The sequence below is a fragment of the Mytilus galloprovincialis genome, chromosome 1 (genome assembly GCF_965363235.1).
Source record: "Mytilus galloprovincialis chromosome 1, xbMytGall1.hap1.1, whole genome shotgun sequence".
In the NCBI taxonomy this organism is placed as follows: domain Eukaryota; kingdom Metazoa; phylum Mollusca; class Bivalvia; order Mytilida; family Mytilidae; genus Mytilus; species Mytilus galloprovincialis.
The window spans coordinates 110,195,557-110,221,797 of NC_134838.1; the positions used below are offsets into that span (position 1 = coordinate 110,195,557).

Consider the following 26,241-nt stretch of genomic DNA (forward strand, 5'->3'; position numbering starts at 1 on the left):
GTTGACTATTAGACATTTGTAGGGTCATTTGCTGTCTTTGTCATCCATATCACATCTTACTTTGTGTAAAAAAACCCACAAAAGGAGCATTCGTTTCTTATATTTTGTACATGATAAGACAGATAATGTATGTGTTTTAAAGTTTTAGTAACAAAGATGATTGGATAATGTTTAATAATTTTACTTTGATTAATTCAAAAAAGGGCATATAGGTTAGGCTTTTCTATATTGTGTATGTAAATCTTCGCCAATAAAACATTCTGTATTTTGTTTAAGAGTGCAGGGTAAGCAAAAGGATAAATAACTTAAATATTATTTTTTTATCATTTGCCTAGTAAAGCGTAGTTTTTTTCTCTCCATAAAATACCAACCAAAAACACAAGTGTCTACACAAATAAATAAGTGTCTAAACATTATACCAGGCGCATCAAACAAAAGGCCATACGGTATATAAAGGCAACAGTAGTATACCGCTCTACAATAGTCATAGATCGATTAAGCAAAAAACAAATCCGGGTTACAAACTTAAACCGAGGGAAACACAACAACTATAAGAGGAAAACAACGGAAAACAGAAACACTGCTCCATAGAACTCGACACAATATACAGACGCTTCTATATTGGCGATGTCCACATCTTTTAGCTAGATGCGACATTTTCATTATACGAAGAACAATTGAACACTTGCATAATGGTTCATGATTTGGTTAGACCATGGAAGTATTATATTAAATATAATTAAATATAATACTTCCATAGTTAGACTAAGTAGTTCAATAAAATAAGAATATGTGGTATTTATTTATTTTGTTACTAATCATGATTTTCATTTGTGATTAAATTTTATAAGCCGCAATAAGTTTAAACTCAACATACATATATAAGTAGATTATATGTGGTCTTTGTTGCTCATAGGCTGCATATCTTGGTCATTTAAATACTTGTGTACTCGAAAATAGTTTCCTGTTCTCGGAATGCTAGTAAACATTTGACAATTACTTTGCAAAATTAGAAAAATGAATTAATATTGTGACATTTTAAAACGCTAATTGATTACAACACTCCAATCTGAATTACTTGCTCTGTAAACATCAAGGTTATATTAAGATTTAAATATAATTCCTGTTAATACAGATCATATCCTGACCTAGCCAAGATTATCAAAATCCCTTGCATTCGGCTATTACAAAAAAGTATGTTAAGAGCATTATAACTTTTAATCCACGAAATTAAAAAAAATGTAGGCTAATTAAAAGTCTGTACTTTTGTGAAGTAGTAATTGATTGTAAACTGCACATGCAATGCAGGAGTTGAATGGAAGCTGATGTCACATGCATTTTTGTTTAACTATGGGAAGCAACTTATCGTCTGTTCCAGAAAGTAACCACAACAGAGAGAGTTTTGCAGCTAATTATCAAAGAGGGGTGAGTTTTCACATAATCAATAAAATTAATATATTGCATATATTGTGAAAACAAAAATAACCACAAAGCTTAAATTCTATTACATTTAAGATGAAACAATATGTATACTTGTCTGCACAATCTACGGTGTTTACATATCTCAGTGAACAAGTGACGATTGATTTTCTAGTGTTCTCTTTCATCGGTTTGGTCACTACTTCAGGTACATGTAATACAGGACACATATCTCTATAGTTGTTCCCTGTTCTCAAATTTCAGGATTTATCTTCTTTTTATTCCTTATGGACTCCCAAAAATCTTTCAGAAACGACTGCTGTCTGAATCTCAAGTCAATGGAGGTCTACGCCACATGCCATCTAGGAGAGGGACTTTTCCAAATACCGACAGTGCCGGAAAACTATCATCAACAGGAGACACGACTACTGATAGTCCACGCACGTTACCAGCTAGGAGAGGAACATTAACGACAAATGATCAACCAAGACCTCTTCCACCTAAATTAAAGAAAAAAGAGTTTTTGAAAAATATCAATTTTGCTGATATTGATTATATTGTGTCGGAGGTAACTTATATAAAACATTTTTTTATGTCAAATAAAATAAGTTTTTCAGTTTCTTATCAATCTTTTAAAGCTAAGTTTGACGTTCCAGCAGGTCAGACGTTCCAGCAGGTCAGAGTGAAATAAGACTTAATTCACATTTTCTAAAAATATCTCTTATATTTAACGGATCATGACTTCCAGAATTGAGTGCAAATCAAAAAAAGATTGGTTGATAGTTTGATTGTATTTGTGATGAAATGTTCAACATTATTTGCTATATCGTAGCAGCAAGTTCTTATCGGCACAGGAAGCCAGAATACCCGAAGAGAACCACTGCCCTTACGCAGAAGACCTGGCAATTCTAGTCAATTAGGATTAAGGTCGAACACACTGGCCACATGCAGAGTTTTAACTTTAATTTCAGTGTTGACAGGCTAATGATAGAGTACAAAACTACTTACACCAGTCTCTGAGCCCCCGAATGAAAATAGATATACAATCATACTTGAATGATTAGATATTACATTTATTTTTTTCAGGCACCTCTTGATTTATTGACTAAATCAATGTGGGATGTTGTAGAATATTTAGTGATTACTCCAGATGGAAAACAGATTGGTGATTTATTAAAAATACGTGCAATTTTTCGTTGGATGACATCATATGACGTGTACAGCATAGACTCAGAAATGATTCCCCCGACTGATTCACCATTAGAACACATGCTTAAAATACAATGTGACTTAATCTCACATGCACAAATGTTTTATATGCTGTGTTTGTAAGTATAATTCATATAAATTTGATAATCTTTATTCTAAATACATGAAGCAAAAAATTGTATCTCTCCCTTGTCAACTGGCACTTTCACTATTCATTGTACTATATAAAGAATGAAACAACCCTTTATAAATGTCGTGCGTTTTCCGGAACAACCTTCATCAGATACCCTCAAAGCCAAATATATTGAAAGATAATGTTGTTTAAGAACCAAAAACGATTAAAAGCAAACAGTTTTTGTTGATATATGTCGTGTTAATTATATAATACTATCAGAAAGCCAACAAAATCTCTAAAGTTTTGAGAAAAATCAAAATTTCAGTATATGTGACCATATGTGATAACTGAATTGGTATGGTATAGAAATTTAAAAAAAAAAAAGAGACAAGATTGGAAAATATAAATATCTATTTATAAACTGCTAATTTTCAGAATATTATTATATTCGTTGATTTCAGAAACACGAATACAATTTTATAGTAATATTCATACTAAAATGTAATAAAAAATATTAACATTCACCATTAAATTAAAATGGCAAACAATGTTGAACTCAGACTTACACTATGACTGTATACAGATTAGTTACTACATGAACACTTTTTTGTGTTTCTATATGTCTGGAAACAGTTGCTCCTGAACATTGAGGCAAATCTAAATGAATACATACTTTATTTTAGGTTAGCGGATATTCCATGCGTTATTATAAATGGTATAACGAAAGGTGAACTATACAAAGTCGGATGCGACATTAAGTGTGATGAGCTGTACAGCCAGTGGAACGCCGTTTATGTAAAAGGTCAATGGCAATTTGTTGATGTGTTCTGGGCGTCAACATGCGTACTTGGTCGCAATATCGATAACACAATAAACATTAGTTCGGACGGTAAAATTTCAAAAGAAGGGGACATCGATGAAATCGTGAAATATCATGAATTTTATTTCTTCTCTGACCCAAACGAACTTATTTATACACACTTCCCGGATGAAGAGTTCTGGCAGTTACTTCCAGTTCCGGTAAATTTTTCTAAATTTGAAAAGTCGCCATATTTACGAGAGTATTTTCATATGTATGAAATGAGTATTGTTGAAAGAAGTTGTATTTCAAACAAGCTTACAGCAGAAAAAGAGACAATCAATATTTCGTTCGCCCTTCCGCCAAAAAGGAGTTCAAATTATATATTCAAGGTTATGCTAACCCAGCAAAGAACACAAATTCAAACAAATAAACCTGTCGATATTTTACTAGAAAGGTTTGTTAGTGTTATTCACACACAAGATAAAGTAATATTCAAAGTAAGACTTCCGTTCTATGGTAAATATCAGTTCGATGTATATGGATGTGATTTCACGAAATCAAACAATTTTTCATTAGTTTGTTCATACATGATTGACTGCATAGACCCCAAAGAACCATGTTTACCATTCCCTGATTTTCCGGAAATAGGATTTGGTAATAATCCGCATGCAGAAAAATTGGATATCTACGCAATTTCACCAAAATCACCATTTGTAAGGACAGGGAATGGCGTAGTGGAATTTATCATTCATATTGATGCAAAGTTAGAAATATCCCACATGCTCAAAAGCCTTCTGATAGGAAGTGGTACTCTGAGCAGACATGTTGTTGCTAGAAGAGAAAAAGATAAGTACATCGCAAATATAAAATTACCAAGAGAAGGCGAATACGCTGTTAAATTTTATATTGGTCAAACGGAAGACAATATTACTCAAAATGTCCCAGCTGATTTGCTGAATTTTGTAATCAAATTTAAAGGAGAAGAAAGACCATGTAACTTACCTTATCCGAACATCACCGAGGGTCAACTAGGTGCAAAGTTAGATGCCATGTCACTAGGAGTGAGATGTTTGAGTAAAACCGGAGACTCTTTAAAAGCACCAGATGGAAGAGCTTCATTTCGTTTCCTGGCAGATGAGTCAGTTGAGTTGTTATGTGAGCTTTCTTGTTGTAAACGTGATGGCAACAGTAGAGTATCAGTGGAAACAGAAGTAAATAATGAAGTATGGAAATTTGACGTTGACATGCCGATTCCAGCAGAATATTCTATGAATGTATTTGCATTCAAGAAAAATGATCATTCCCGATTGCACCAGATACACAGTTTCTTCATTCACTCTGAAGGAAACATAGTTAGACGAGTGAGGTTTTCTGATGACAGTATCGTGGAAAATATAATATCAGACACAATAATTACTGCTAAACCGGACGTCGTTATTCCGATACCGAGCCCAACACAGTACGAGGCACTATTTACAACTGTACGCAAAACAGATGAGAAGATTTACGAAAATGAAAACGAAATAAAAGTGAAAACAAGCAAAGATTCAATTGAAATACATTTGAATGATTATGGCGAATATGTACTCGAGGTATTTACTCATGATAAGTATGAGAATGCAATCTGTACGAGCGGCAGGTTTTACATACATTTTAAAAAAGATGAAGACATTTTTGAAGGTGATTTCCAAGAACTCGTTAATACGCTTAAACCTGTCGATGAAATAGAACCTGTTGAAGAACCAATTCCGGACAGAAAAGATAGCGTTTTTGAACAGAGTCAGTTTGAGGAGGTATGTAGTGAAGATTCAGACAGTGACAATGCTGAAGTTAATGAAGAACAAGAAATGGATGGCAATGAATCAGATACAGCGATAAGTTTTGATGAAGATATCACGTCGGTTGTCTTTACTGAAGACGGCACAAAATCTGTGGCTATGACGGAAGATACAGACTTTCAAGAAGAAATGGATGAAATGGAAGAAATAGCAAAAGAACAATTTAAGCAAGGTAGCGTCAAATAACAATATAAGCAAAAATATAAAAAAAAATTTCAATTGTGTAATCAAAATAATCATTAACGTGATCACTATTATAAAAAAGACAGAATGCATTAATTGGAATAATAGTCGGTTAAACATACACTTCCGATTTAATTTTAAAGATTGTCAAGAAAATTTAACAAAAGTTAATAAAAAACACCAAAGATGTTACAATCTATGAAATATCGTTGAGTAGAATGACCCGAGAATTCAACAAAAATGAATTAACATCACGTTCTCTATGTGTGCGTCTCTGCAATCCCCAAAATAAAATTTCAGGCTTCTACTTTTTACATAAACTGTTTTTTTTATGATCTGCATAAAGTTAACTGCTTTTGTTCTAATTATGCATGTTTGCCTTACAATTATAGGTTATTGACGTTTACGTAAAAGGTAAGTGAGGACTGCGATGCATTAAATTCAAATTATTCGTTTTTCACTTTAAATCACAGACAAATCAAAATACGGGATTGTGCAATACATTTGCACTTCGTATAAACTTATTAACATTTATCTTTTAGTAAAAGAAAAGTCTATCAAGAAGACAATGACAAAGGCCCTGAAGTCAAAAGATCTTAAACAAATGAAGACACAACTTAAGCGATTCAAGCAGTTTGACCTTGATCCCGAGGATAAGATGGTAGCATATGTACAGAAAGTAGTTAAAGAGCTCACGGTCAAGGAAAGTAAGTACTTAGTTTTTGTATCAGGTTATACAATACAAAATAAACATACAATGGATAATTTGCAAATCATGAAACGAAAAGTCAACACTTTCCATGAACATCACAAATATAGCGAAGCAAACATGTAACGCGTTCTGAAAACTTATTCTATAACTATATTACCGATGTTAATGTATTGCAACGTTATTTTGTAGAAATTTCAGAAGCATGTCGTCGACGAAATCCTAAAACAATTAAGAAATATATCAATGAAGCAAAAGAGGCAAACTTTGATCATCGACTTGACATGCAAATTCAGCTATCAACAAAGATTCTCGACAGAGTAACAAAAGTGGAAAAATTGATGAAGCCCTTGTTAAAAATGAATCAAAACATGTTGACCGAAATGAAAAAATATATGACACCTCCTGAAAGTGTTCATCAGATTCTCAAAGCCACTTGTATACTACTTGGAGATGACCCTAAGAAACTTCAGGTAAAATTATATATATTTGACATGCAAGTTACAGAATTTTTCATGGAAATATTAATATTACATTTCTATCTTGGGGAACAATCATTTTTAAATAGCCTTGTTTTTTCCACTGAATAATTCAAACACAAATACTTGTTCCTCTTATTATACCGCTAAATAAAGCCTTTTTGTATATTTTTCAATCATTATTTTAAGTGTTTTTCAGCGTAATGCTTACCGTTTCCAACATTTTTTAAAAAACTTATTATACATTAAATGTGTATTTTTTCTTTATTCGTATACAGACATGGAAGGACTGCCAGGGTCTTCTTTTTAAAACCGGCAAAGAAAATATAATGAGGAGAGTATCTCAGTTTGATTTTAACTCGACGTCACCAGCCATGATCAATAAAATTAACAGCATACTCAAACCTTACAATCTCGTACAGATACGTGACGCTAGTATCGGTGCTGCTGCATTCTATCTATGGGTAAGAAATAGAATGAAATTCAAAACAGTGTGGCTGTGGCCATTGATTGACACATTAAATTCATTCATTGACTGGGACAATTTAGGTGAACGTTTGTATGTAACGAACACTGCTCACTATGTACTTTTTAAAGACACTTAAACTATGGGGTCACCAAAGGTTCTCAACACCTTAATAAAGTAATTCGAAAAATTAAGCAGAAATAACACGATGTTTTGATTTATATCAATTATATAAATCAAAACATAAAGGTTATTCCTGATTAATTTTTCGAATTATTTTATAATTAAAGGCGTTAAGAAACCTTTGGTGACCCCACAGTTTAAATGTCTATCGTAGGTACGTCGTGAACAGTGGTCGTTACAGACAAACGTTCACGTAAATTGTCCCAGTCAATGGATGAATTTAATGTGTCAATCAATGTCCACAGCCACACTGTTTTGAATTTCATTCTAAATGATTTTAAGAAAGAAAACAGAACAATTATCTTTAAAAAAGTTAAAAAGAAAAATAATATCAAACTTATTCAAACCGGAAGTCCCTTATCAAATGGCAAAATCAAAAGCTCAATCACATCACACCAATGGAAGCAGCTTTTCTTATTCCTGACTTTTTAAAGGCAATTTAAAGGAAAGGATTTATTACTTTTAGCACTGGCTAATTTATGCAATAGATTTATGGGATTTGAAAGAATAATTTCTTAAAAAGTTAAAGAAAAAAAGTGACGGCAAAAAAAAGCAAAGAAGAAAAAAAAGGGTGGAAACTAACAAAGAAAGAACTTAAATTGATAAGTTGAAGAGCAACTGAAAAATATTTGAAAAAGATATGACACACGACGAAAAGACCAATAAGAGTAACGAAAGATATCATAGGGACATTCAAAGTCACAGGTAGAAAATAAACTGAAAATGTCATGGCGCTAAAAAAAGACCAACACACAATATTATACAAAATACAACATAGAAACAGTATACAAAACACTACATAAAAACGCTTGACTGAGCAGCACGAACCCTATAGAAAAAACCAAGGGTGGTCCTTAGAGATTTGAAAGGTTCAGCATCTTGTAGAAAGTGCCACACAGCAGTATTGAGCATTTCTAATACCAATGGAACTTTTATGCAATGTTCTACATTAATATCATGCAAGCAAGCTGATTCAAAAAGTTGTTACCACATAAAAGAGGTCCTGTCGAGGGTTTATCTTCTTAAAGCCTGTAATACTTCGATAGTGAAACTATTATCAGTGATTAATCGTCGTCGAAAACGCTGTGAAGAAAAAACGGGAAAATGTGAAATATGTGTAAAAACGCATGAAACTTTCCTTGTTATGATCGTAAAACCAATCAAGTCTAGTCAAATCATGTGAATCAAAGCACATGTTAGAGTTTAAAATTGAAATAAGGTCTGAGTATTTGTCTTATTTAGTAACATAAGAAGACTTGTTTACAAATTCGAAAAAGAACTTTTTTGCCAGCAAATAATTTGAAACTGAATACGATCTGGTATACTGAGTTCTATAAAACTTCTTAATTTACCCTCAACGTTTCCTTAGGTTTCTCCTTGGCAGCATTTTTTTTAAAGAGATTCACGTTGTCGGTTATAGGACTAAGCGGTTTTCAATATGTTTACAGCAGTTGTAAAAATTAAGCGATCGTGAAAAGTTGTTTAACTGTAAACAAGTATTATATCTTTATTTATTTAACATTTAGAAATCCACTGTTGAATGGAAAGTCCATCAACGAAAACTAGAGTGTTAGAATGAACAATGAATAACATTTTTTATGTACATTTTTCCATGATTAAAACAGATCACTGGTATCTTGGACGAGATAAAGAAACCACGTCGAAATAAAAGTAAAGACATGCTACCAAGATCCTCTAGACCAAGGCCCGCAACGCTGTCAGTGCATCACCACGGCGGTAGCTTCCAAGTTCGAATATGAACAGATTAGAAATCACCAATGACCTATTCAAATCATTATATAATAAACACACCTTGATGGACCATATAATATAGAAACCTTTCTTGAGAGCGTTTAAAGGTCTTTCATCTTAAAATGTATCTCTTGGTTTTAAATGTGTTCAAAAAAGGCTTTTTGACTGACACAATAAAGTCTTGTATACTAGTATCAATGATGAGATTATTGTACAGAGATTAAGATTAATAAGATTAAATTTTATGAAATATAGCCGTAGAAGTAAGCAAACACGGAATCGTAAGACCAAACACAGAATTATAAACTTACAAAAAAAGATGTATAGGCATTTTATCATACACTTCATTAATTTTATATACTTAGTTTGCAAAGAGTTCTGATGTGTGTTATCCATATTAAATTACACGGGAAACACGAAATCAAACCAAAAGGACAATAAAATGGCCTTATAGAGTAAACGTTTTCTATTGTGAGTTTGAACGTTCGTAAATATAGGTCCCGTAGGGGAAACACCTTAATAAATTGGATAAGTGAAAATTGAAACCAAAAGTTAGGATAGGAACGGCTATGAAACAGATTTAGACGAGCAAACAGTTTCTTTGACTACAAAGAAATAACATTTCAAATGAACATGGTCATGAATGTTTGTCTCTAATATTTAATTAACTGTGCATTTGTATTCAGATATCGCAGATCAAATTTATTCGTTCATTGTTTAATCATACATTTTTTGATTGAGTTAAGTCTGCCAATTGATATTTTATCGTATGTTTTTCTTTGTTGTGATGTTATGCTATTGTTTCAGAAAAAGGGAGAAGGTTTGGATCCATTAAAACGTTTACCGCTGCAAATGTTTGCACCTGTCCTAAGTCAGGAATCTGATGTACAGTAGTTGTCGTTTGTTTATGTAATATATACGTGTTTCTCGTTTTGTTTATATAGATTAGACCGTTGGTTTTCCCGTTTGAATGGTTTTACACTAGTAATTTTGGGGCCCTTTATAGCTTGTTGTTCGGTGTGAGCCAAGGCTCCGTGTTGAAGGCCGTACTTTAACCTATAATGGTTTACTTTTTAAATTGTTATTTGTATGGAGAGTTGTCTCATTGGCACTCACACCACATCTTTCTATATCTATTTTAATAGATAAAGGCAACAGTAGTATACCGCTATTTAATAGTGATAAATCGGTTAAGCAAATAACATATTCGAGTAAGAAGAAAAAACCGAATGAACACATCAACTATAAGAAAAACAACAGAAACACTGAATTGCGACAAAACAAACGCAAACATACACGGAAATGGGATGTTTGATTACAACTGTCATATTCCTGACTTGGTACAGGACATTTTAAGAAAAATAATAGATGGATTGAACCTGGTTTCATGTTTTTTTTATTCAACCTGCACGTTGCAAGCATAAGCGTAACGATTTACTTGGAAATGAGAGGCGAAAGATGCCAGAGGGAAATTCTAATAGTCGAAAATAAACTCACAACGCCATTGCAGGAAAGGAAAAAGACTGGCAAACAAAAAATACTACAGAAAACACAACATTGAAAACTAACGACTGAGCAACACCAACCCCACCAGAAAAGGTGGATGATCTCAGGTGTGCTTTTTCCACTTGTGGCTCCCGTCGTGTTGCTCATTTCAGTACGATCGGAGCATAGGGTAAAACTAAGAACTGGAAAGTTGATAATAGAAAATTTTAAATCAGCAAAGAGATTACTGTCCGACTGTGCATAAAACGTATACTATTGGCATTTAACATCATATTCTAGAAGGTAAAATATCCGGATGCTTTAAACCTTGCATGCAGAGGCCTTATATTACCAAGTTTACGTTAGTTCTATATCCATAATCCCTATTATCGTTATTATGGTTCAGTGACTGCTTGAAAAAGTTTACAGTATTTTGTCCTGGTATTAATCACATATTATGAGAAATAGAATAACAAAAATCGTCTTCATGTCCGTCAGACAGGCTGTACCTGCCAAAGACCTCACTTCATATATCAATGTTCGAGTGGCGTTTTCGCATTCAAGTCCATATCTCAGATATAATAACCAATAAGTCAAATGTGTTTGAAGTAAGGAAGATAGTGAGGTGAACATTTTCTGCTGGCAGGTTTCATCTGACCTTGAACTCACGTTCCTAGTTCATTGGTTATTGTTTCGTTTTTGAGATACGATAAGTGTCTTGGATTGTATTGTATAGGAACACTATATTGATGTATGGCATTTTTGTAAGATGTTTATCTGGTAAGGTTCATACTACCTTGACATCATTTTGTGGTTCAATTGTCAATGTTGAGTTTTTGTAATCAGAACAGTTTGCCAAAAAAAAAAATGTAAACAACACGTTTGATAATTTCATACGTCCGAAGCGCTTTTCTGGATTTACCTTCATCAGGAAAGCTCAAACCCGAATATTTGAAAGCCATGTATATGTAAGAACCTTTGCAAATGCTATAAGCAATATATAGGTTAACTTTATTTGTTTTATGGTATGATTGTTTGTTATGCATATCTGTCTGATGGGGTCCCTCTGAACTTTTCCTCTTATATGTAGATCACTGAGAATGTTAAGTGCATGTGATATTTGTAGTAAACCTTCAAGTTACAGACTTTCAACATAACTTCAATCCTGCTTCAATATAGTAATTAAAGGCAACAGTAGAATAGCAGAAAAGCAGGCATGACCACATTTGTTCGTTGGTCTATTGGAAGGGTCTGTATGCATTTTGCGTCTAATGATTACAATAACAAGCTAGCCAGTTGGGTTGCAAAAGAAGTACTAATTGGAATGCTTAATGTCTGTTGAATACTAATCGACGACATGAACATCTGATGACAAAAGGCTTTTATGACCATAAATCTTATCAAACAGAATAATTTTCATGTCATTTTTCAACACATTTGTGGGAAATCGTTTTAGTTCAAGAAAAGGTGAAATGATCTCAATATGAAGTATGACTGTCGCTCATTGTTGAAGGCCGGACGGTTGACTTTAGTTTCTTAAATCTACGTCATTTGATCTCTAGTTGACAGTTGTTTCAATTACCATGAAACCACATCAGCCATTTTTTTTTAATAGAAACAGAATGCCCTTTTTACACTGTTTGTGACGTCTTTACACTAAATTCACTGCATGTGCCATGATCGAAATGTTATTCTTGGAAACATTGTTCATTGATTAGTTAGAATTTGGTTTGAATTAGCTTTGATTAACTGCTAGTATTTATAAATCTTTTCTTTTTTTTTCCTTTCTTTTCTTTTTATTATAAAAATAAGAAGATGTGTTATGATTGCCAATGAGACATATTTCCCCAAGAGCCCAAGATAAAAGAGCAAAGCCCATACCGCATAGTCAGCTATAAAAGGCCCGAAATGATAACGTAAAACAATTCAAACGAGAAAACTAACGGCCTAATTTATGTACAAAAAATGAACGAAAAACAAATATGTAACATATAAACAAACGACAACCACTGAATTACAGGCTCCTGATTTGAGACAGGCACATACATACAGAATGTTGCGGGGTTAAACATGTTAGCGGGATACCAACCCTCCCCCTAACCTGAGAAAGTGGTATAACAGTTCAACATAAGAACGAACTATACAAATCAGTTGAGAAAGGCTTAACTCATCAGATGGATAATTCAAAATACAAGTGGACTTGGACGGGTACTTGTACATCTCAACAACAAAAATACACTTGGTACAGATCTGAGAGTACTTGCAGTCAACTGTAGCTAGTTCAAAGCCACTAACAACTAATAAAGAAATCATGCATCTAAGACTAAATTATCAATCTGTAAACATCCAACATCCAATGGATTTAGTGTAAAGACGTCATAAATGGTCAGAGAAAAACATGACCTTGTGCAATGTCAGAATAAAGGTACCGACAGATTGTAGATCCATGAATGTTTATATGTATATAAAATTGAGAATGGAAATGGGGAATGTGTCAAAGAGACAACAACCCGACCAAATAAAAAACAACAGCAGAGGGTCACCAACTGGTCTTCAATGTAGCGAGAAATTCCCGCACCCGGAGGCGTCCTTCAGCTGGCCCCTAAACAAATATATACTAGTCCAGTGATAATGAACGCCATACTAATTTCCAAATTGTACACAAGAAACTAAAATTAAAATAATACAAGACTAACAAAGGCCAGAGGCTCCTGACTTGGGACAGGCGCAAAAATGCGGCGGGGTTAAACATGTTTGTGAGATCTCAACCCTCCCCCTATACCTCTAACCAATGTAGTAAAGTAAACGCATAACAATACGCACATTAAATTTCAGTTCAAGAGAAATCCGAGTCTGATGTCAGAAGATGTAACCAAAGAAAATAAACAAAATGACAATAATACATAAATAACAACAGACTACTAGCAGTTAACTGACATGCCAGCTCCAGACTTCAATTAAACTGACTGAAAGATTATGATTTCATCATATGAACATCAGGCACAATCCTTCCCGTTAGGAGTTTAGTATCATACCATCATAACATATATGAGAAGAACATAACCCGTGTCATGCCAACAACTGTTTTTAGAATAAATGTGTTTAGTTCCGATGCAAAGACCTTATCAGTGACTCAATATTAACGCCAAAATATGCAATCTTTAATGACTTGACAACAGTATCGTAATTATATCCCTTCTTAATAAGTCTATTTAAAGGTTTTGTAAGTTTCTGAGGTGAATACTGACACCTTTGTGCTTTATAAAGAATATTACCATAAAAAATTGGATGTGAAATACCTGAACGTATTAGAAGTCTGCATGTTGAGCTATATTTACGAATGATGTCTTTATACCGATGATAAAATTTAGTAAATGTTTTGACTAGTTTGTGATATCGAAAACCCTGGTGTAATAATTTTTCAGTAATACATAAATTTCTCTCGTTTAAATCGAAAACATTGTTACATAAGGGTGAAACTTCATCTAACCTAGGGGAGATATGTACCCCCTCTCCAACCAGCATGGGAGACGTGCAGTGGAAACGTGGAATAACAGGAACTACCTCCATTATTGTGACTTGCTGTACAAGATCTACAAAAATATTCCACCTGCCCTAAAGGTGTATATATAGGGTCGACCACGATCTAGCACTTATTATACAAATATCCACCGGAGTTACACGGACCTGGTAGCAAGTAATAAAAGGCCACCGTACGGCCTCCAAAAATGAAAAAAAAACCAAACATATATAGTCGGCTATAAAATGCTCCGACCATACAAATTAGGGAACAAAACAAACAAAACTAACAGGCTTATTGATTACAAAATAATTTACAAAAAAACATACTCAAACGACATGAACCAACAACAACCACTGTACCCGGTACTACATGTTCCTGGCTTTGGAATGGGCATTGGTACATAAACAATGTGGTGGCCATAAACTCAACCCTCCCCAATGAACCCAACCTAGGACAGCACACCGCAAGAAAAAAGTATCAGTTGCAATTGGCTTCACTAAAAATGTTGATACGTTGCACAAAAATCACTTACATAAAAACAATAGAAACAAAGCATCGAAATAAAAGTACTCGCAGTTACTGAAAGTTATTTCAAAGCTAGTGAAAATATAGACGGACTAGTGAGCATAGACAGACTGGTAAACATGTGAACAGACGGGTGAATATGTAGACAGACTGGTAAGCATGTGAACAGACGGGTGAATATGTAGACAGACTTGTCGACATATAGACAGACATGCAGTTGAGAATGTAGAAAGACTAGGGGACACAAAGCAAGACAGATTAGTTGAAACATAGACAGACTGATAAACCTGTAGACAGACTTTTTTTAATGTAAAAGAACTAAAAATTTGTATCTATAAACCTATTTCTAACACTGTTCGGTTTAATTTTCAGACGTGTATATATATATACAGTGATATCTATAATATAGGGGGAAAGATTGGCATGGGGGAAAAGTGACTATATGTATACGTATTGTCAAATTTCCGCGGGGGGAAGAATGGCAATGATCCAAAATTTCCACGGGGGAAATATTGGCTCATGCCAGTCTTTCCCCCGGGGGAAAAACTGGCATGTGGGAAGAATGGCTATATAACACCGGGACAAAAACAAATTCCTTGGCTAGTTCTTTTAGTTTATGTTTGATACGAGAAATATGTTTATTGTGGTTATTGCTTATAGTAAAATGTTCTTTAAAATGTTGAATACGTATATCAACTATCTTCATTACTGAATTAAAAAAAGAGTCCAAAAATTTTTTGTCAGCTTTTTCCCGTTTTATCCATTTCATACAGTAAGTATGGAGTGAGTCGTGGATGATATTACGACACTCATTCCAATAAATAATTGACGGGGGACGATATTTAGGTCCTTTACTGAGGAATGATTTTAACTCTCGGTCTTGAACGATGTATACATACAAGTAATATTTAGTTTGCTTTTAATTTACTGATAACAAAAGCAAAATTTATACCAATAAAAACAATATTCTATGATCTAATTACAGTGTCGAATTTGAAACCTTTAAGAATAAGTTTATTTAAAGGATCGACAAGTTTACCAGCATTGTTTCTAAAATTTCCGGCACGGTAAACAAAGTTTCTCTCAAAATGCGGATGTGAAATCCCGTTAGAAATACGTCTTCTACAGGTACAACTAAACTTCAAAACCAAATCCTTACATCTATGGAAAAATTTAGTTAAGGTTTTAAGTAATTTGTGGTAACGAAATCCCTGGCTTAATAGTTTCGTTCGTTAAAATAATAAACGTCACAACAGACACGGTCACGCGAACGAGCTGTGAAATATAAACACCGTAAGATGGTGCCAAAGGAATAATATCATCTAAAAATGGAAAATTAACAATAGGGAACGAAAAATTATACCTTTTGTCGTTAATTTTAGTGTGGAGTTTCCCGTTTAAGACCGAAATATCTAAATCTTGGAAAACACAGTTTTTTCCGTTTAAATTTGATTTATTCTAAGTTAGTTCCTTTGGGTAAATTTCAGCAGTATATTGAGAAAATTCTTGATTATTTAACGAAAAAAATATATCATCAAGATAACGGTAAGTGTTGTTGAATTTATCAATTAAATGCAATTTTGACGGGTCTTTACTGAGTTTGGTCATAAACTGTGATTCATAATAGTACAAAACAAGTCTGCTATTAAAAGGGCACACTTAGTGCCTATAGGGATATCTACAACCTGTCGATAACCTTTGTTGCCGAAACGTATATAAATATTACCAAGGAGAAAATTAACAGCTTCAATCATTTTATCACACCTGCAGTAAGTATAGCTAGCAATTAGTTTGTTTTATGTTGTTAAGTTAATGAGTAAATCCTTTTCAAACTGATTTTTGTTTTCATATTGCTTATGTTTTGTTTCTACAACACTATAAAAGACATAGGGATGGTCCAGAAGTCACAAACAACCCTGCCCCACCTCTTAAGTTCCTGTCATGAACATGAAGTTTTACTGGTTGTCATTGCCATGCTGTGCCTTTTAACTTTTTACACCGTCGTCGTGTCTTTGGTATAGAGTTTTCATCGGCAATAAAACCACGTTTAATTGTGGTTTCATTGTGAACTCTCATTCATATTTATTGAGAATATATGTTCATAAGATATAAAATGTTACCAATAATATTTCTATAATATGCTTCATTAATGTCAAAATATGCAAAATTTCGAAACCTTAAATATTAGGTTTAATGTTTTGAAACTTCATGTTTGCATGAACATATATCGTTCAAGCAATAATTAGAATGATCTCTCCCAGCACAGTAGAAATGAGATATTCCTGGGAAATTGTATGCTAATTATAAATCAAATTTGAAGGAAGACTGACAAATTATCTGCTGATAGATGACTGCCAGAATGTATAAAGATCAGTATCTTATAATTTTGGAAAAATATTTGACAATCTTTAATATCAATACCAATTGTTAAATGTCATTTTATTGACACCTGATCTAACAATAAGAGATAAAATGCTTAACTTACGTTCACCTCCACAATTACAGCGAAATATAGGCTAATGCTATTGACATTATTTATATCTAATTTAGTCACAATATTTATGTTAAACTCGTATCATAACCGTTTATGTTTTATTTCAAAAATATACCGTTGCATAAACGTGTTTTTGACGAAAGAAGAAACACATTTCACTATGAAAGTGTTTTAGAACAGATCATCGTTTCAAAATGGGAAATATAGGAGGTAAAAGGCCTCAATCGACAAGTGCATATCGAGTGAGTATTATTGCCATTGATTTACTTTGTAGACTTTCTTACCGAACTTTTAAAAATTTATTTACAAAAATTGCAACACTTTCTTTTATAGTTAATACATTATTCTCTTATTATATATCGACTACTAGAATTTGACATGCATTTATAATATCATATTGATATGAAATAAAAGTGATAATTTTAGCAAAACAAAACCCTGCTTATAAACAACAGAGTTTTGTAAACAATCAAAATCTTAAAATTGCAACATTTACTTTTATAGTTAATACATGATTCTCTTATATATCGACTACCAGAATTTTACATGCATTTGCATTTCATATTATATTGATATGCAATAAAAGTGATAAAATTAGCAAAACAAAATCCTGCTTAAACAACAGAGTTTTGTAAACAATCAAAATCTTATAAAATCAAAAAAATTTGATATATTGATTATCTTACCAATAGATATAGGAAGATGTGGTGTGAGTGCCAATATTAATGAGACAACTCTCCATCCAAACAACAATTTATAAAAGTAAACCATTATAGGTCAATGTACGGCCTTCAACTCGGAGCCTTGGCTCTCACCGAACAACAAGCTATAAAGGGCCCCGAAATTACTAGTGTAAAGCCATTGAAACGAGAAAACCAACGATCTGATCTATATAAAAAACGATAACGGATAAACCAAACACTAAAGTGTACCTGAAAAAAAAACCTAAATATTCCAAACAAATTTTAGATATGGTAAAAAAGAAATTAAAACAAAGATTCATAGCATGTTTTGAAAAAGCTAGACGTAGCAACATTAACCCCCTCCAAAAATTGTGTATAATCTAAAAAGGTATGTTATAACTCATGCTATATCAATGTTTGTTTTCTTTGTTATTCCCAGCAAGTTGAATTGGCAGATCAGTCCTGATTCGGAAAATAAGGACATGTTCCCCCAAACTTTTTTTTTGTGATATGTAAAAGACCATAAAAAACGCAAAATTTAAATCGATCAAGCGGCAAATGTAGGTCAAAGTTACACCAAATTTGCTAAAGACGATGAACATTTATATGGAGACGATAACCGTTAAATATTAAGACATCATGATTTAAATGCTGCTAAACAGCATTGTAATGGAAAAGAAACCCGAGTACATGAATCGTCTGTTGATGAAGTATTTAATTAGGTACCCAGACATTTCATAATAACTAACATCAGTTAACATTATAGGGTAGTTGGAGACGGGTAGTTTGTTTCTATACAGTAGACACACTGCAATAAAGGATCATAGTTTTAAGTTGTACCATGTTTGTCAATATTTTGAAAACGATATAGATTTGACACAATCCTTTATCCCGCTTCGAGTATGTTGGGAGGTAAAACACTCAGACCGTGACTAGCTTATGTTTCATTAACCTCAATGAATTTCAAACTAAGGTAATTGAAAATATTGTTACAGAACTTCAATGCAAGAAAGACACACGTATAAAACAACAGCAACTAACACACTGTGGATTTTTCATCCGTTCCAAGAAAAGTTGACTTACAGCAGAAAATCATGATTTGTTTTTATCTTTGTTAGTTAGCAGATGTTTTCCACCATGATCGTGGTACATACAGATCTGAAGAAGTACCACCGCCCGTACCTACCACAATGTCAAAACAACAGCTTTTGCAAAATAAAGATTTCACAAACATTGATCATAAAGCTTTGAATGTAAGTAACTTATTAACAAATGTGTAAGAACAGATTATTATTTTTTGATTTTTTTGTGTTAAAACCCCACTTTCAGCACTATTGCTTTAATAGAAGTTGTCAGTTTTTAGTTTTTTTGGTGAAGAAAGCCGGAAAGTCCGTACAGGGATCCTAAAGATGTTTTGTAGGAAAACTGGCAATTCTTGTTCAAACAAACATTCTGAGTTTTGACGTGCAAGAAGCGCACTTGACGTTTAAATAACACCTGTTAACCGTTGAATTGAACTGCGCTTCTTGCTATTGTCATGAAAAGCTCTTGCATTATCAATACTATATGCCTTAGCTATTTTGTTTCATTTTGGTTTGAAAGATTGATTTTAGTAGCATTGTTTTTGTATCGAGATTCGAAATTAATACGAAACACTATTTTTAAAGGTATCCCCAGATCTTTTGATGGAAACGTTTTGGGACATTGTGGAACATATCATAGTAAAGAAATCATTTGAATATATAGACGAGGTACTGAGGGTTCGTGCTATATTTAGATGGATGACGTCATTTGATACAGAAAGTATAGAAATTGATATGCTGCCACCAGAACAGTCACCTATTGATTATCTAATGAACATTCAGCAAGATTTTGGAGACCACTGCCATCTGTTTTATGCTCTATGCCAGTAATAGTTTTTAAGTGTCAATTGAGTCACAGTCAAAAAAATAGTTTCGTTGTCACGGTTAATTTCTCTTAGAAAATAGGAACACGGTTAAAGATTTACATAAAAATACTTCTTACAAACCACGTACTTTTAAAGAAGCCAACAAATAGCTAATTTTAACTTTCAGTAAACCAAACATATATCACATAAATTGGAAAAGGGAATTAAAAAGCCCTCAATATAATAACTGGCAAAATACTACAGAAACTGTGGTTCAATTGCGTTTTTTTTTGCCATACCACTATATATACCTTCAATGGTACAATCAAATGCTCTTTTTGACGAAGCCTTCGTTAACCAAATATTTTATGATATACTTATATTTCTTTCTTTTCATCTAGAATAGCGAATATTCCCTGCGTTATTATTAATGGTATGACAAAGAACATGTTATATGTAATTGGCGATGAACCCGATAGAGAACTACTAGAATCTAGATGGAATGCTGTCTTCATCAAAGGCCAATGGCGTCTGATTGATCCTTATTGGTCATACTCGTGTATTGATGAAGGTGATTATGACGACAAGATTTCGGTCGATGCAAAAGGAAAGATCAAAAGGGCAGACGCTGGCAAACCCAATAGGCCTGTTAATGAATTCTACTTTTTAACGGATCCGAAAGAATTCATTAACACTCATTTCCCAGACGACCCGGAATGGCAATTACAGGAAAATTGGTGGACTCTAAAACAATGGCAGAATTCGCCATATGTTCGAGAACACTTCTTTGTGATGGGAATGAAAACTAACACACAATCAGATGCCTGCATGTTAATGGCGAAAAATTCTCCAATCAGTATGGATTTTACACTACCAGAAGGTAAAAGTCATCAGTACAGGTTTTCGCATAATTTAGTATTGATAAAGTCTGAACACAGTTCTGAGGGGAAGAGTTTACGACATTTTGTAATGTTTGAACATTCTAGAAACAAACTATGCTATACTGTGAGGGTTCCATTTCCGGGTACATACCGCTTGGATATATACGGGAAAGATATAGTCACAGATAAGCTCTACAATCTTCTCTGTTCATACGGAATTAAATGTCTACGAACAGCTGAAATAAAAGTTGATGAGTATCCTGATTGTCCTCGGTTAGGTTGGGGTTCAAATGCATATATGCTTCAGGAAGGAGTTACACCAATACCCTGTGAATCAATCATAGAGACCGTAAGAGGTGAAGTCGAAATCTTAGTCCCAACGAAAAGTCTCCACTTTATAAATCATCAACTAAAGTGCAAAGCAATGAGTGACGCTGAGCTCAGTCGATTTACAACGGGAAGGTTTGAAAAAGGAAAATATATAATACTAGTCAAAGTTCCATTTGATGGAGAATTTGCTTTGAAAATATTTGGAAAGTTGAAATATGAACCAGAAGACAGTGTTCTCAAAAATATACTTACTTTTCTTATAAATGGTAAAACTTTGAAAGATAAAGTACAGCCTTTACCAGCAATACTGGGTGACCACTTAGGTGTTCAAGAAAGTTCTACAGATATTGATGTTACTGTACCAAGTGTACATGAGAGGGGAATAGACACTAATAAAGGTCATCTAAATTCAAACGTTGGTGAACAAAAGAAAAAAGAGAATGGGCAAAATGATAAAGGAAGAGCAAATCAAGTCGATGGTGCTATCGATACAAATACAATTGCAATGGTCGCAGCTAAGTTTAGAAATACTGAAGGGGTTGGTGTTAATGGAAAATATCAAAAGAATGTAACAGGAGAAAATCAAAACAATATGAGCAATGAGAAAACTGATAAAGAGTTCGTTAGTGAAGATGAAATAGAAAGTGGGCAGATAGTTGCAAACGAAGGAATAGCAAAGCTGAAATTTAAAACAGGCTCCGGTGTCAAACTTTACCAAGAATTGTGTAGTACCGATGATAAATCATCCAAGATGATGACTTGTCAAAAATGTATAGATGGAGATGGAAATTGGATATTTGAGCTGGACATGCCTATTGCGGGATTATATTCCTTTAATTTGATTGGAAAAAACCCAGAACATAAAATTAAGCCTATATATAGTTGTCTAGTAAAGTCATCAGGTCATCCATTTCCTTCAATGCTAAAAGAAACTAGCCAAAGTAAGCATACGCCAATAAAGCACGAGACTATTGTAACACAGGAACCTGTCATTACAATTCCCGCCATAACAGACATCAGAGAAATATCAACATCCTTACGGAGTAGTAATGTTCCTCCAAATCAGCTAAGTAAAGTTGCCAGAGTTGTCAAACAGGAAAACGAATTGGCTGTTCATTTAAAGCTTCCAGGCGAGTTTACGCTGGATATATTCAAAACCCATTCAGAAGAAGGTTTGACTACCATAGCCAGGTATTATATTGTCAGAAAGTTTAATCCTGCTATAGACCAAAATGACTGGGAATCCATGGACGTGAATGCTTTGTTTGACGACGACGAAGAAAATGATTCAAATAACTTGTACAATAGACCGGTAACAGAAGACAGCGAAGTGAGAGTTAAAGGTTTGTATAAAACATGCAAATATAAAAAAAAATATGGAAACTAGGATTATAAAAATTGAGATGTATACTTTATTTTGACAGTTATGTCGTATTTCTTCTTGAAATTTTTTATCTGTGATCAATTTCACTATATTCTTTCTGTATGTTTGTTCATCGAAATTGTAAGGTAGTACATTAGAATTATTTGCACTGAGGGTGCATTCTTCCCAGCAAATTAATATGAAAATGTATCTAAATGTTCCTTTGGGGTTCTCTTAATGTATCACTGTCTCCCTTCTTCACATTGATTGTCGCGATAAATGCCTGCTAAAGCCTGTTGTGTGTTGCTATCTGTTTTCTGCAATGAACAATTGATTCTTCTCTAGCATGTAATTCCGCTCAAACTTGTGCTGACAGTCATTTGCCAGTGTTAGCTCATTGCTGAGAGAAATGCAGATAGGGATTTTTTGTCATGAATTAATAACACATACTTTCTAAACAGGTAGCAAAATGTATAAATTGATTTGATCCTCGGTCTATTATTCCTTTCAATACTTCTTACCATAGATCTGCGGTTGTAAAATAACTTTCAGAAAATGTACATTTACACAATTTAAATTCACCCATGATATATGATTTTGATGCATTTTAATGTAATAGTTCAGTGTACGTTTTTTTTCTCAAAACAAATTTCAAAACACGTTGAGGACACGTCTGATTTTCTTGGTGGGGAGGGGTGTGGGCAGGAGGAGTTTAGAAATGAATAAATTGGCCCATTAGTAAGAGCTGAAAAAATATAATCTGGCCTTTGATAGGATGAAAATAATTATTCTGTCCATCAAATCGAATGGTCGTACGATATTATAGTGTCGATTGTTTATCTTGTACCTATAGAGTTGCATATAACAGGTCAGCATTTAACTATGAACAAACAAGAGGCTATGGGTTTTATTTTTTTTTAAATTTCACAGATTTTATTTTAAAATAGTAGTGTGTGATATATATATACATATATATATTAATTAATTTGACTGTAAAGTAATGAGACTTCTTATTCATTTCTCAAACTTCATGGATTCATTTTCAGCTACAAAGGGAACATTAACAAAGAACATTGAAAAAGCCATCAGTCAGAAAGATCTGGATAAATTAATAACATGTATGAAGGTATATGACGTCACTAGACCATCAACAACCGATCCACTTTCATTGGAAGCCAATCAGATGATCATGTTTCTTCAAGCTCAAAAATGTAAATTATTAACTTAACCATATCCACATGATTAATAAATTATATGCCGTATTTTTTACTCTGAAAATACATGTATGCTATCAACACACCACCCGACGTTTCGGTCTATAGTATATATTTTGATTAAGCTTTTAATCATCCCCGAGTATTTTCAAACGTTGGGAATGGCTTTAATACGGACCACTAAAGACCTTCCCTCAACACATCAAATTCCCAAAACGACTATTTAAAACTCATTACAAGAATATCTAAGCTCTGCTTTAATGTTATTTAAAATAACCAAAAGCATAAGTACAAGCAACACAGTTATAACCGACACTGCATCGAAGATTTATACAGTCACTGAGAGCAATATTTAAGCACCTAACTTACTTGTTTCATACAACAACTTCATAAATAATACAGAAAGATACGGATTAGTACAATACCAAGAATTTAAGAATTTTAAAACAAAAACGAACATTATAGAAACTTTTTAGTCTGCATTCTGCTTTATAATATAATACAATTAAACCAGAAAAAAAATGATGTAACCACAAACAGTATACCTTTAATATTTATCAAAGATATCCATTAACCAAATCCACGGAGCAAATTGGTTAAGAACAATTATGTTTTAGTTGTACAATTAATATCAGTAATTGAATATTATAATCTATCTTTAGATCTGGACAAAGCTTGTCAGTCAAGGAAAGAAAGTATGTTAGAAGATGCGGTGGAACAAACAAAGAAATCAGGGCTTAATCAACCTCTTAACTCAAAGATTGTTGTAGCAACTAGAATTCTTTCTCGGATTTACAAAATAGATAAAATTTCTAAAATAGTGTCCAAAATTGATCAAAGATCCTTAGCCGAGCTGAAAATGTACCAGACACCACCAAATGTTGTTCACCAGACTCTTGTAGCGGCCTCTCTTTTGTTAGGCTATGGACTAGAGGAAGTGAAGGTAACGTATGTAGCCTTATTTAGTTGTCAACAAAATAATGAAAATTGTCATAATTTAGAAAGAATCGGAGACTTTTACCATGTTCACATCTCAATGGCAAAAAAACAAATCCTTTCATTCCGCCTCCTTTACACTGATAGATAAAATTAAATATCTTTTATTTTACATTTTTTTTTATTATTAAACTTCGTTTTGAGTAAAAACTATTTACAAATGTAAATAATAATATTTTTTAATGTTTATTCTTTTTTTTTTATCCCAAATAATATATCTCGTACTTTGATTCTTATTGTGTATGTTTAAATAGGATTGGAGGACCTGCAAATCATTACTGTTTAAATCAGGAAAAGACAACCTTAAGAAAAGAATGGAACAGTTTGACTATAGATCAGTAAGCAATACCATCCTGAATGCCGTGAAGACAATATTAGAACCATACAAAGCCTGGCAGGTCCGAGATGTCAGTAAAGGAGCAGCAACAGTATTTCTTTGGGTAGTTATACGACATATTTTTCTGTTTACGATCATGTTGACATTTACTGTATTGTAAATCTTATTTTGTTCTATTTTACAACTAATTCACTGTATGGCTAAGTTTAAGGCTGATATGTTTCTCCATCGAAATTACATGGGAAGCTTATACCAACCCGGATCATCTCGTTTTTCATGAAAAGTCTTTTTCCGTAACTGCCATTTCTGCAATGTAATGATAATTTGTTTTATTTTAGCTAACATTGTGTGTGATATATGATTATTGCTTTTTTAATTATGAATGTGCATTGTCTTACCTTTGTTATCAATTGCATAAGGCTCAATAATATCGAGGGGGAAAGGATGAGTGAGACAATCTTAACTAAAATGTTGAAATTATTGAATTGTGAGTCAGAAAAAAATTCATAGCTTCCTCCATTTGTACTGACTATAACATGTATATTCAAACAAAATTTACCTTTGTTTTTATGATTGATTTCTGTTTTGTAGGTCAAAGGAATCATTGGTATTATGGAATATCAACAAGGAAATGTAGAGCGATGCATGTCGGGAAAATCAGTCATCTCAAAGAGAGTTGCTCCACGAAAGGCAATGCTACCGGAATATTCTACTGAGACAAACGGAACAATTATCTTTGAAAGTGAGGAATGGGATGATTCTGACGACGGATGGTGAAAAGAAATCACTATGAAATGGTGGAAAAACTGAAGAAAATTTGTGACGAGCCTCGTGATGTGGAATACAATTGAATGCGCTTGTGATTTTTTTTTTATGTATAGCATAAAAATATAATGTTCATTTTCTAAAACTTATATTTTCCCCTTTTTGTATATTCTTGCTCTTATCGTAACAATATTACAACAACTGTAGTTTATTTGTGCTCACCCTCTATTGTTTTTTCTTCAATTTATTTATTTTGTTCAGTGGTTGAATTGTTTATTGTGTGCCTTAAAAAACAGGTCAACATACTTGATCTATAACTGTTAATTTCTGTGTCATTTTGTCTCTCGTGAAGAGTTGTCTTATTGGCATCTTTTTATATTTATAAGAAACAATAAGCAATACTTTTACATGTAATGAAATGTTACTTATATACTGATATAAAAATAAGTAGATGATTGACAATAAGATAACTATCCACCAGAGTTCAAATGACATGGATGTAAGAAACTATAGGTTAAGTACGGCCTTCAACGATACCATATAGTCGGTTTTATAAGACCTCGTCCCGGCCTTCAACGACACCATATAGTCGGTTTTATAAG

General features: G+C 33.2%; 2 protein-coding genes across 2 annotated transcripts; both read left to right on the plus strand.

Moving 5' to 3' along the window:
* Positions 1-1,194: 1,194 nt before the first annotated feature.
* LOC143050945 (uncharacterized) lies at positions 1,195-9,319 on the plus strand. Its single transcript, XM_076224046.1, has 8 exons — positions 1,195-1,425; positions 1,730-1,987; positions 2,506-2,747; positions 3,427-5,555; positions 6,109-6,273; positions 6,468-6,748; positions 7,033-7,218; positions 9,029-9,319. Exons 1-8 carry the CDS (start codon positions 1,333-1,335, stop codon positions 9,161-9,163), a joined length of 3,489 nt encoding a protein of 1,162 aa, XP_076080161.1. The 5' UTR covers positions 1,195-1,332; the 3' UTR covers positions 9,164-9,319.
* Positions 9,320-17,285: 7,966 nt separating this feature from the next.
* Positions 17,286-25,850, plus strand: LOC143050957 (uncharacterized). Its single transcript, XM_076224051.1, has 8 exons — positions 17,286-17,424; positions 18,984-19,118; positions 19,533-19,774; positions 20,155-22,307; positions 23,374-23,538; positions 24,204-24,484; positions 24,792-24,977; positions 25,466-25,850. Exons 1-8 carry the CDS (start codon positions 17,377-17,379, stop codon positions 25,649-25,651), a joined length of 3,396 nt encoding a protein of 1,131 aa, XP_076080166.1. The 5' UTR covers positions 17,286-17,376; the 3' UTR covers positions 25,652-25,850.
* Positions 25,851-26,241: the final 391 nt, after the last annotated feature.